The sequence below is a fragment of the Nothobranchius furzeri genome, chromosome 12 (genome assembly GCF_043380555.1).
Source record: "Nothobranchius furzeri strain GRZ-AD chromosome 12, NfurGRZ-RIMD1, whole genome shotgun sequence".
In the NCBI taxonomy this organism is placed as follows: Eukaryota; Metazoa; Chordata; class Actinopteri; order Cyprinodontiformes; family Nothobranchiidae; genus Nothobranchius; species Nothobranchius furzeri.
The window spans coordinates 52926145-52939919 of NC_091752.1; the positions used below are offsets into that span (position 1 = coordinate 52926145).

At 43.4% G+C, this 13775-nt stretch overlaps 1 protein-coding gene across 3 annotated transcripts in view; it reads left to right on the forward strand.

Annotated features, from left to right (window-relative positions):
• Positions 1 to 13775, forward strand: part of cacna1ia (calcium voltage-gated channel subunit alpha1 Ia) — a 378911-nt gene that overhangs the window by 307288 nt on the left and 57848 nt on the right. For all 3 annotated transcript variants that reach the window (XM_054750503.2, XM_054750504.2, XM_054750505.2), the window contains exons 28-30: positions 4773 to 4906; positions 5146 to 5216; positions 12942 to 13020. In XM_054750503.2, coding sequence (XP_054606478.2) covers positions 4773 to 4906; positions 5146 to 5216; positions 12942 to 13020 — 284 coding nt within the window. The remainder of the gene's footprint in view (positions 1 to 4772; positions 4907 to 5145; positions 5217 to 12941; positions 13021 to 13775) is intronic.

The following is a 13775-nucleotide window of genomic DNA, read 5'->3' on the forward strand; positions in this document are numbered from 1 at the left end:
TTGAACGGCTCTCCTTCTAATCCATGGATGACAACTTTTTAAGATTATGAATCAAGTACATTATTTTATTTATTCAATCCTTATTTGTGACCCAAACAGCCCAGACTTGCAGACAGCAAACCACAAGCTCAATAAAACTATTCACATCAGTCACCGAATTTCTGTGGAATCCTGCACAGAAAAAAAGTGTATCTCTCCAGAAAACACATCTCTAAAGATCACAACTGAGTTTTATAAACATTATTTGTGTTCTTGAATGTGGTTTATGGATCCTTTGATCTGTGTTTTTTAAACACTGCTGCAAACAGGAGTTACATGGGACCAGGATCCAGAAAGGTCGTCTGATGATGTTCAACGAGACAACAAATCCCATGCAAACTCTATGTTCTATTTTTGCCACGAGCTCCTTCTGGGACACGTCAATTCCCGTAATCATAAAACTAGACAGGAAACCACACGGTTTCAGCGTAAAACGTCCAGTATTTTTCAAAATAAAAGACAGCTGTGTCAGTGCACGTGATTTAAACCACTCCACTGCTATTCCACACCGCTGATTCCTCCAGTGTGAAGTCGGGGTGAAACTAACGCAATACCGGAGAGAGTAGGTCAACAATAGAGATTCCCATAGGGTCACCATACAGATCTGATATGTAAGTACTGTGTTCAGGACCCTGATCATCATATGTGATGAGGTTGGGACCATCGACATAAATATACTGGACATCTCCTTTCCATAGGCTCCAATATCACATTTTTGAGGCCAAATGGGAGGTGGCCACCACCGCCATTTTGACCGTGTTACAGGGTCAAGCCCAGACAATTCCAAAAAAGGGAAGAGAGGAGGAGCTGAGGGTGGGGCTGTAGGGCTGTGATCAACTGACGACACCCGGTCGAACTAGCTACAATCTAACCGGAAGCTAACCCTGGCTAACCCAAAGCTAACGCGGAAGTGGGAGCTAAGCTAATAGAGGTAGCAACCTAGCTACAACCGGAGTTAACTGTGCACAACACCAGAGCTTCTGAGTCAGAGAAACGCCGGGCTGACCGCTGGGTAAAACCGGGTGGAACACAGAGGTCTCCCGAGAGCTCCACAAGCCGGCAGCCGCACAGCAGACAAGCGCCGCTGCGATCTGGGATGCGCAGAGCCATAGGCGTCATTTTAACCGGGGACGCCGGGGACATGTCCCCGGCAAAATTTGTGATTGGCAGCTGTGTCCCCCCCCCCCCCCCCCCCCCCCCCACTTTAAAAAATGCCTGCTGATGAGGATTTTTGTTTTACCAGCTCAGATCTTATACCAGGGGTCGGCAACCTGTTCCCATCAAAGAGCCATTATTACCCGTTTCCCACAGTAATGAAAACACTGGGAGCCGCAGCGTTGTGGGCGGGGCCTACCCTCATACAGCAGAGAGCTGCTCACAACAGATGACAGCAGCCGGTACCGGTCGCTCGCATGGGCGTCGCACCCGTGGGAGATTCAACACCCTCACTTTTCCTTCTGTTTTGCTCACCTCCACACCAGTCTGGTTTCTTTACGTGGCACTCACTCTGTTTGCCTCCTCTCCTTCTTCACCTCCCGCTTCTGACAGCCGATGTCGGGTTTCCAGGAGAGCAGGAGAGGGAGGGACGGAAGAGCTCGACTGAATTCATAATTTTACATCTTGACATTAGCTGTACAAAGTCTAAGTTTGATAAAGTGAAGAACAACAATTTGCAGAGGTTAATAACAGGCGCTGCGCCAGGTTTTCATTTTTGGGTGGGCCACGGTCATTTTGGATGGACCTTAATAAGCAGTGACTTAAGTGAAGCAGGCAGGTCGCGCTAGAAAATTTCATTTAAAAAGACGTCATAAATGTTTTCCCCCGTCATTTTAATTTCTAAAATATGAAATAAAACCCCACAATTTAATTTTCATTCATTTGTCATTAATATGTAGTCTACACCCGTGCGTTAAGTGGACCATCTTCCAGTAAAAGCAAAGCATCCAGCCCAGCTCTCCAAATGTGTAAAATGTGCATCACAGCCGCTAGTTAGGCGCACCGCGCATCAGCCCAGACAAGAGCAGAGCAAATAGAGAAAGAATAGAGGATAATTGTGCCTGGATGTGGATGGAGATTACATTTTACAGCAGCCTGATCATCATTTAAATACGTAAACCATCACCTGCTAGTCCACGCTATCAGCATTATTTTAATTGGTGTGTGTGTGTGTGTGTGTGTGTGTGTTTGTGTGTGTGTGTGTGTGTGTGTGTGTGTGTGTGTGTGTGTATGTGTGTGTTTGTGTGTGTGTGTGTGTGTGTGTGTGTGTGTGTGTGTGTGTGTGTGTGTGTGTGTGTGTGTGTGTGTGTGTTTTCCACTTCAAACAATGGTCTAACCAACCAGACCAGCGTGTCCAGTAACATATTAATGTTACACTTCATGTAGGCTAGGAACATTTCACCTGCCGTGGCCCGACCGCTTCTGCTCCACATAAACTTTGTGCGTAATCAAATGTCTCTACATGTGCTTTATGAGCTGAAGAGTCGATTCTGCCTCAGACTGGATGCGTCATGCGTCTCCATATTAGAGACGGGAACAAGCACTGTTCAGCCAAAGTTTCATAATTTCATAAAAAGAACATTTTTCCAAGTGACACATCCCTCAGAGAGACCGGGTTTCCAGACCGCTTCAGTGGGAGGAAATCTTATCGCATGCACCGTGGTTCTGTACTGCGCTGCGAACCCCTCAGATCTTCAGCTCACTGTCCACCGTGGGCGCTCCGAGCCGCGCTGAATACAGTGTCCAGTATAAAGCTCTGATGTTCTGATGGGAATCAAGTTACCTCTGCGATGTGCGTTAAAGATTAAAATGTCAGCTCATCCATGTGCATCGGGGTAATTCTTTCAAAACAACCAACATCCTTGAGTTTATCCGTCAATATGTGGCAAGGTGGAGAAACGAGGGCCCGAGCGAGATTCGATCACCAGACTCCCGGGTGAGAGTCATACGCTCTAACCAGTCAGCCAAAGGGACAACCCCTTGGCCAAGTAGCCAGGGTGCATTATTTATCGGGACGTTGTGACAGGACACTCACACTGCCTCACCTGATTATGAAACTTTGGCTGAATAGTGCTTGTTCCTGTCTCCAATGTGGCGACGCATCCAGGAACCTGTCTGAGGAGAAGCCCAGAATCTGACATCCTCCAGCTCAGGAAGCGCCTATGATTACGCACAAGCGTGACGCGTCAACCCGGTCTCACAGTAAGACCGGGTTGGACCTGTTCAGGTTTACGCAGACAATCTTTACATTTAGAATTGGCATACAGGTGTAAAATTAATGCAGTAAAATATAAAGCATTTTATTTAAATATCCATTCATTATTTTACAAGCACAGAGAGCCGCATCAGATGGATGGAAGAGCCGCATGCGGCTCCAGAGCCGCCGACCCCTGTGCTAGCCTACTTTATTGTCCCCAGCAATTTTTAAACCCCACTCAAGTGTATGGTTATTGTCCCCAGCAATTGAGAAAACAAACTGACGCCCTTGTGCAGAGCTGCCGCTGGGGACAACCGGGTGGAAAGGTTTCCATCCCAGAGCTCCACAAACCATCAGCCCGCGCATCAAACAGAAGCCGCGATCAGACAGAGATGCGCCGAGCTGCGGGGAGGGGAGTACCGGGTGGAAAACATCGGTCTCCCGAGAGCTCCACAAGCCGATAGTCGGAACCCAGCTCCACCAACATGTTATATTTCTAACCCATTTTCTAAAGTGCAGTATTATGTTAAATGCACTGGGTTTTACCCTATTACATTTAAATTTTATGGTTAAACAGTACATGTTAAAATCTAAGCTCAGCTCGGCAGTGACCTAAAATACATAAATATAATTTTACTTACCGAAAAAAATGAAGTGGAGACTCCTTGGACTCTCTATTAATGCAATTAATGCCACAGCAAGTCATTTTGTCCAACACTTGCACAAAAAATATCCAAAAAAGAATACACAAACACAGAGACTCAAAATGCCGGAACAGTTTCCAAGCCAGACCGAGGCTCTACTGAGGCCTTTCCCCGGAGCTAACTCAGTGGTCACGTGGGTCTGATGCTCATTAATTATACAGAATTTTAGGCTTTTAATACACTTAAACAGAAGAGTGAGAAAAAAATTCACCCCCCTCAGAGTTGTCATGAGTATAAACTAGATAATTTAAACAAAAAACATGTTTTGGTACCAGGCTGTAAACATGTTTATTACTGCTGTGAAATTGGTATTTTTAACATGGGAGTCAATGAGGATTTGCTCGCTTCTGACACCAGCCCCTAGTGGATGAGGGTGGAACTGCAATTTATTTCATTTCCGGGTTTGCCTCAATTTTAGAGCTGCATTGTGGGGGCTTGGTTGGGACATCACTAGCATTACCTGGTGACGGTTGTTGTTGAGTTGAGCCGAGTTGCAGAAATATCCTTTGTCTTCTTTTCTTTAAAAATATGAATGAACAAAAAATGTAACAGCAGTACAATAAAAAAATTAAAAAGTCAATGAAAAGTTCATTTCTATAGCAGAACGTTACGCATACACTGCTGTATAGAAATGTGAAAAGGTCATGAACAATCAGATGCACACAAAAGGTTTTGATTTATGGTAAAAGCTATCAAGATAACAAACTCCATCACCTCTGACCTCTTTTTTTTTCATGTTTGCCTAAAAACGTGTCAAAGCTCTGTTGCTATTGTCTCCATTTGCCATGTTTGGGTTTGAGGCCTTTTTTCAGCACTGTTCTAATCTGGGTTCATAGGTGGAACCAGCTGGACCTGGCCATTGTTCTGCTGTCAGTGATGGGCATCACCCTGGAGGAGATTGAGATCAGCGCTGCCCTGCCCATCAACCCCACCATCATCAGGATCATGAGAGTTCTGAGGATAGCACGAGGTATAACCGCTGCTCGCGTTGGAGGTCCTTTTCACACCCCACCTGCTATAAATAGAAAATTGATTTGGACTTGGCAGTGTGATAAAATGGGTGTTTTTATAGGTCAGTTACCTGTATGGAAGTATGTTGAAAAGGTTGCAATTTAAAGACATTTTTTCTCAATTTAATGTTTTATGTTTAATTAGAATTTATAGATTCTCCCTGTAAATTTGTTTGAATCTTCCTCTTCTCTGACTCAGTGCTGAAGCTACTGAAGATGGCAACAGGAATGAGAGCCTTACTGGATACAGTTGTCCAAGCCCTGCCTCAGGTACAACTCTTACCCTCTCACCTGTCCGTCTCTCACAGGCCTCATTCCTCAAAAGGAAGTTTACCCATCTCAGTCAGGAGACACGTGCCCTACTTCTCGTTTTCTGTTGGCCTTCAGGCGACTCTAATGGATCCTCATGTGCACACGCTCACCCTCATGCACAAGCACATCGTTTGTCTTGTTTTAAATTCCAGCACTGTGTGAAGTACCCAGACTCCCGCTGTGACCAGAGTGTGTGAGAAACCGTTCCTAAGCCAGTCTGTAGGTCGTTTGGCGGTGAACTGTCCTCGGCGTCTTGGTTTCTAGGCCATCCCCTTTTATTCCGGTGCACTTAAAGTTCATCTGCTAAACAGACTCAGCTTAAGCTCGCTTTTGTGAGGAATATTAGAGCTTTTGTTTTGATCAAACAAAACGGTTTAGTGGTGAAATCTCTTGTAATCTCCTTGAGGGGACACTGTGAAGTCAAGCAAAGTTCCCGACGGGCAGCAGAGACGTCAGCGGATTATCCCTCCCTGGTTGGGATTTATGACAGCGTTGTTTCACTGCGATCTAAGATCTAAACTGTCAGCAGTGCCCCAAAGAAGAGCCTGCGTGAACCGAAGTGGGGCGTAGCACTATAAGCAGTAGCAAGCCTGGATTGTTTTCTTTGTTTTGTCTATTAGACCTGTGCTTATATGTGAGTGAAAACATGCCCCGCCCACTCAGCCAGCACATGAATATTAAATGAGCTGTGTGCTGAATGGTTACAATGACAAGCACCACAACTTATGGGTCTATCTGGCACTCATTCATTGCCTGGGTGTCACCAGTTCACCCTGGAATGTGGGTGTTGCTCCAACATCCTTCGTTGTTGTTTTCATCTTGTCCAACAAGGATGTTAGGAGTAGCTCGGGTTAGCATTACCCTGACTAATGTTTATATATCGTTGACATTAAAGCAGGTTTTGGACATGCAAATGCAAGGCAGTTAATTCAGTGTTTCTCAGAACAAGATGTATCCCAGCGGCAATTACAACATTACTAATTTACTTATGAAAGCAGGTCAGAGATGGCACAGGCGTTTCTGTGTTTCACATTAGACATCACAAGCAACTTATGTTCAACAACAACACAGGAAATGTGGTTTTTAAGTTCTAGGCCCGGGAGGGGGTTGGATGAGCGGAGCATCCTCCCGATGTCCGTTAGAGCAAGTGGGGTGGACTAGAAGGACTCAGCTTAGCTCTCATCGTTCACTCTGAAGAGCTGTTCAAAACATTTGTTTGTGAACGTCACTTCACGAATCCGTTTTCAATCATACTGTGTTGAAAAAGGATCGTTACTATATTCAACTATGTTTAATTAACTGTGGCAGCAGTCTTGAATTGGATATACTCCAAAAGTTGTTTCAGAAGCCCCTTTTACAGGACACACCAATCAGCCTATTATTACTGCAACCGTGTGTCTTATAAGCTCGCAATGCCAACATGGTGATACACGAACTTTTGCGGCATTCATTCTGTAAAATTGCGGTAATTGTCTGTCTTATAAAAGGCGATTAGGCCTTGGCGGAAAAGAGGGAGGTGTCGTGATCACGTGGGGAGTTACTGTCGAGCTCCGGCCGGTGACTATCGTATTGACCCGGAAATAGGGCGACCCCGATTATAGAACGACCCTCCTTTCCAAGGCTAATCTTCAGGAAAGGACAAAAAAATAAAAAAATCACTTTTTATATTAAATATTTTTATTGAAAAAAAAGCAGAAAAACTATTTTACTGATTTATATTTTATACTATTATTTAATACTATTTTAATGCAGATTATCAGAACTTTGCTGACATGTGAAATCAAAAGTCAAATGAGGCTTTTATTTAGACGCCCACTGCCTCGATGTACTCACTCATGCTGCTGCGGTCCCGGTGTGCCATCAGATCGCTACACCTGCCGACTCCTCCCAGAACGTCATCCTCGCTGCCATCCAATTCATCCATGTATTCAATGTTTCACGGCTCTGCTGAATTGACCACCATCATCTTAAAATGCACATAACTGCCTTAGTATGATAACCTGCCCCACTTTTGGTCCACTCTTCTCCGGAACTCTCGTCTCCATTTTTTTTCTCCTGTTGAGAACACGCAGCCTGGCGCCCTCTGCTGTTACGGGCATGTAATGGTTGGACCCCGATTGTAAGACGACCCCACATTTTAAAATTATTTTCAATGAAAAAAACCTCATCTTATGTTCGGGTCAATATGGTATATTGAAAATGAAAGTAAACAAGGGTCGAAAGTTTTGCTGTTGTAAACAGAATCAGCTGAAATGATAAACTGTAGCGGTGCAGCTCTCCAGGAGCTTCTCTCTGTTACAACTAGAGCTCAGATCTCCAGAGGCTGCACCGGGACTGTGGGAAACAGACACCTATAGGAGCGGCTTGTCAAAAATACTTAAAGTGACAGTGTGTATTTTTCCTGGAGATGGGGACAGTAGATACCTAAATCCTTGCAAGCAAGTAGTATTTTTGTGTTGGAGTAAGATCTTCTCAATGGATGGACATTAGGGTCAAAAAGCTCTGGGGAGTGCAAACTCTAGCAAAAGATCAAGCACATCAAACTCCCTTTCATCACTGGCAACAAGTGAAGAGGTAAATGTGAAAAACAACATTCAAGAATGACAAAAGTTTTGTAACCGTTTGTTACAAATCAGTAAATGCATTTTGTCCTCATGGGCTCCCGTAGAAGGAAACATGCCATCTAATATGGCATCGTCCAGAGACTTAGACCCGCTCCCATGTATGTTAGATTGGATTTTTATGGAGATATGTTACGAAGCTGCCAATATTTTTCTACAACTGGGCATCATTTCATTCATTTCAACACCATTTTGAGGGATATTTCCAGAGATTATTGGTAAAAACTACACATTGTCTCTTTAACGATCACGGTTTCAATCTGAATATAAAGCATCTTACGTTTAAGATAAACGGATGTCTGCTGCAGCTCAGAGACCACCCCCATACCCTCTTTATGTCAACATTGCCTAATCTTTTGTAAAATAGGACACGGTTGCACCACATTACCGCCACGATCTGACCAAAACAACCTAAGGCTCCCTGATGCCGCCACAGCGTTGCGGAAAAATTACAGCATCACTTTGTAAAAAGAGCTATTGAAATGTGTCCAGTGGTTTAAAATCTCTAAACCTCTATAGACATACACACAACCCCAGGCAAAAACATTATCACCTGCCTTTCATGTTTCAGCTGATTGTCAGTTAAGCAAACTACAACTAGGTTCTCAGCAGTTGGTTTTCTGACAAAAAATGCCCCTCGATAGAAACATCTGGGATCACTCCACTCACACATTTATTGTAAACGATCACCGTGTTAACTCACATTCTCGTGGATTTGCCTGTGAATACATAAAGCAAACAATCTACATAGCTGAAGTTAGAGCTTTTGACGTTTTTGTAGAGCACTAGCAGTAATTAGGACACCATTCTTGCATATACACAACAAAAAGCGTAAGGACTTTGGTCTTTTTACAACACACTGGACAGCCTCCACAGGCAGGTGAATCCTTTCACCTTTGTCTCCGAAGAGAAAAGCAAGTGAGAAAATCATAACAAGCCCTTAAACACCAGATGTTGTCTAGAAAAGACACATGTAAGACACAGAAGCTCTTATACAGGCACACACACACACATACACACACACACACACACACACACACACACACACACACACACAGATTATCCACTGACCAGCAAAAGTAACATAAATCAAACAGATGGAACCAGGTGGTGAGGTGAGAAGAGGGCAGTCAGTGGTGAGCAAGAGCAGATTCCTTGTCTTTTCCATTCTATTGATCCCTCTCTCATTAACACCCAGTCTTTTGCTCTGTCCCACGGGCATGCAAGGAGGTAATTTAATCTAAGGCTAATTAAAAAGTTCCAGGAGGTCTTTTTGTATCTAAATGGATGTGTGTGAATGTAGAGATGCTGAAAAGTAGAGCAGAAGCGTCATACCTGGTGACTAGCTTTACCTTCGGTGACAGAACGGTGAAACTAAAAAGGCAACCTGGCAAATGTGTTTCATTCCAACAAACAGGACTGGGTGGCATTGATATTTAAACAACGGCTTCAGAAAACTCCCACAGAAAAAATGGCCACATACAGTACTTGATGTGAGAAGACTAGTGGCACTCAGCAACAAACTTCTACAACATTAGTGATGATGATGATTAAGGTCAACAGTACCTCTTGTTCAGTAAACACTAACTAGTGTAGAAAATGGATAGATGGATGGACTGTACCAAGGTATGAACGAGTGATGTCATTGTGCTGTAAGGATCTATTGAGAAGATACTGAGTTGTTCCTAGGGGGTCTTAATATCATAATATCATGAGCTGCACCTGTTCCCCTTGACCAGGTCATACATGTGCACCATGGTCACCTGTAGTAATGCACCACCAATATCCATTACAGTAAATAATCTAAAACCACTTATCATTGGTCCATGTTTCTCAGTTTTGGTGCCAGTCTACAGGAAGCCATCAGAATCAGACAGTTTCATTGCCATATGTGCAAGAATCATAACATTAGGAAATTGCTTTGGTACTTGGTGCAAAAAAAGGAAGATAAACATAAGAGATAAGAAAAAATAGGAAATAGGGATATAATCATGACAAAATAGTAATATAAAGTGGCAATACTTAGAGAAATAGCTGCTACATGCAAGAAGGTAAAGGTACTAATCAGAGCGGATCAGTTCAGGTACAAGCACAACACCGGGTCATCAACTGGAGTGGGCAGCCCTAGGATTGTTGTTCATGAGTCCAACAGCAGAGGGGAAGAAACTGTTCTTGTGGCGAGAGGTTCTAGTCCGAATGGATCTGAGCCTCCTGTCAGATGGGAGCAAGTCAAAAAGGGGGACACGGGTCAGCTGTTATTCGACCTGCACGCCTCAATGTCCTGGAGGTGTACATGTCCTGTATGGAGGGGTGTTTGTAGCCAATAACCTTCTCAGCAAAGCGTACAACACGCTGCAGCCTCTTCTTGTCCCTGGTGGTAGCTCCAGCGTACCACATGGTGATTGAGGAGGTGAGGATGGACTCGAAGATTGTCGTGTAGAGCAGTTCTGGCTGGTTGAATTTCTTCAGCTGCCTCAGGAGGTAACCCATCACCACTACAACCGGGCAATAAAACACTATGGGGGGCAGCAGTAGCTCAACAGGTTGAGCAGGTTGTCCAGTAATCAGAAGGTTGCAGGTTCGATCCCAGCTCCAGATATCGAATTCTGCTGTTGTGTCATTGGGCCACTTAACCCACCTTGCCTGCTGGTGGTGGTTGGAGGGACCGGTGGCACCTGTGCTCTGCAGCCTCACCTCTGTCAGTGCACCCCAGGGCAGCTGTGGCTACATCGTAGCTCATCACCATCAGTGTGTGAATGTGCGTGTGAATGGATGAATGATACACTGTAGTGTAATGTGCTTTGGAGTCCTCAGACTCTGAAAGGTGCTATACAAGTGTGAGTCATGCTATGGTGTCAATGGCAGCTTATGTAAACAGTGAATTCATAGTTCATTCCAAAGAGTTTCATACCAGTAAACAAATGGAGTTAGTAACATGGTACCATTTGACAGTCCTCTCCTGGGTTGGTCCATCTTCAATACTCTGGGTATTATGTAATACCGTGAACCTGACAACACACTGTGAAGGTGATGCAATCATTCGAGTCATGTGTTTTGGAGCAGAAAACCTGTTTAAAAACCTAAATTGGCTTCACTGAAGGACTGGAATGATCGGTTAAAGACCGAAGGCAGAGAGGAAAATTATCTCAGCCTGACCCTAACAAAGTCTTGTTATCCAAATCTGATGCCATGGCAGCCTTGAGATGCCAACAACAACCCCCACGAACAAATGCAGACAGATGCTTCCGCCTTCGGATTGGTGGACTTCAGCCTGGCAAGGTCATCCACCTGCAGGAGTCAATGTGCTCTGCGCTCCTCCCAAGATCTCCCTCCCACCTGTGGCTACAGTGGCTGAGCGCCGTACATGGCTGCTCTCGCTGGGGAAACAGGATCCCAGCCACTCCCACCCCCCACCCCCCACCTTCCTATTATCATGTGATGTTGTGTTGTGCTGTCTGTTGCTTATCTGTTTGAGGTGTTTTATTTATTTATTTTTTTTGCAGAGCAAATCTGCCCTCCTGGTGGGAGAGTAGCTATGAAGTGCCTTTCTTCCCTCCTCCCGAATCAATTCTTCATGTTACCCTCTCTAAGGGAGAGCCCAGCCACCTTGCGCAGAAAACTCATTTTGGCCGCTTGTATCTGCGATCTAGTTCTTTCGGTCACTACCCAAAGCCGGTGACCATAAGTGAGGGTAGGAACGTATCGACCGGTAAATTGAGAGCTTAGTCTTCCCTCGTGGTCTCTTCCCAGTTATATAGTAAGTAAGTAAGTAAGTAAAAGTTTATTTATATAGCGCCTTTCACAGATATAAATCACAAAGCGCCAGTTCTATACCCATACCCATAACTGGTCTTCATGTGTACCAAATTATGTTCCCTCCTCTCCGTGATTGATGTCAAGTTGTTGTTATTGTTGTTGTTAGCCTCAAGGGCAAAATGCCGATTATCACTTGTAAGTCGCTTTGGACAAAAGCGTCTGCTAAATACATAAACATAAACATGTCAAAATCAGACCATTTCTTTTAGGTGATTTTATTGTCATTGTTGCTGAGTATAAACTGATTTTGCTCTTTGTATCCCCCCAATTGAGACATCTTAATGCCGTATTTGCTTATTTATATGCCAGAAAACATTTTTTATTTCTTCTAATTTAAAGATGCTGATGAACAAGGTCATTTTTCTATATTCATTTAATGGCAACTCCTGTATCTGAAGCTAAACAGATGCCATGCACTGACACAATGGAATCTATATCAAGATTACAAGTATCTCAGTACTAATGAAAAGTAATAATCAACCAGCATATTTGCCTGTAAAATTAGGTGAAATCTTAAACCTTTGTTTTCTTGAATAGGTAGAAGCAGCCAGCACTTGTGGTCAGAGCTTGTCCTCATTCTCAGCGGAGAATAACAACGCCGTTGGCAGAATGTTTCATTTCCCTGTAATGGGATTAGTTTTTGCCCTGAGTGTTTGCTGTCTAACATCTTCATCTCCATTAAGTTGGGTTAATAGAAGTCAGTTTCGTGGTGGAATTGAGCCAAATCCCAAAACCCCAAACTCAAAAATTCATAAAAGCACGAGCGGTTGGGTTGTTAAAGCCTCTCAAGAAGCAGCGCTGCTGTTTACAGATTCAAATTGGATAAGACAAGAGCAGCATGATGAAAACACTCTGAGCTGATCTGTTCAGTATTAACCAGTAAAGGACTCATCATAATTCATATCTGCAATAAACTGTCAAATTCAGTTGTGTGGCCGCTATATCTCCAAAAAAGGAATTTGAACCTGTATGTTTTTAAACTGCTTTTTTCATTAATAGAAAGCATCATTTTATGTTACCATACATAATTTATTGCAGATCCATTGAGCAATAAATTAACCAGCAATAAGGACGGTTCAATAGACTATTTATTTGTACTAAAAGCATGTCATGTGCGTAAAATAACCAGAGCATGAGACCATGTCACAATGCTGTTAGAAACATTTTTGTGTGATTTGTGTGTTTTTAAAATAATTTAGGATGAGAATTTTAAAAGAGTTGTTCCTGTTGTGTTTGTGTGCTGCAGGTGGGTAACCTGGGCCTGCTCTTCATGCTACTGTTTTTCATCTACGCCGCCTTAGGAGTAGAGCTTTTTGGAGAACTTGGTGAGTTTGTGTGACATTTTGTTGAAAAGCTTGTTACTTCAGTACACACTGTGTCCATTTGTTCAAGTATTGGTAAATTAATTTTACTGACTGAATCTTTACTTGACGGGGACATTACTGACCAACATAGAGCAAGTTGCATCTGATGCAATGCATTCAGAGCTTATAGCTAATTTACAACTCCTGTCCCTGGTTGGGTTTTTCTGCACAGTATTAGAAAATAATAACAAAACAATATTAAAAAAACATTTGAAAATGGAAGATATCCTATACAAAACTAAAAACACCTAATTTATATGCTACCCTGTATTAATAATAATGCATAACAAAAGGCTATTCTGACAGTATTAAAAACACATTTAATAATTAAAACGACTGTGTATATTTTTCCTGGCAATTAGTGGCCAGTGCATACCTAAATCTTTTTGTGCTCGAGGAAGACCTTGCCAACGATTAGTGTCAAAAATCCCTGGGACCGTAGTTTTCAAATGAATACTTTATCGGATCAATCAACCTCAGCAGAATGACAAGCACATCAGACTCCCTTTCATCCCTGACAACAAGTGAAGAGGTAAATGTGTAGAATGTTTATGAGTGGCGAAAATTTTGCAACCATTTGTTACAAATCCGTGAATGAATGTTTTGTCCTCATGAGCTCACGTACAAGGAAATGTGCCATCTAATATGGCGTCGCCCAGAGACTTAGGCGTTTCTCAATGTCAAGGCACCTGGCCTTGTGAGGCCAGGTGCCTTGC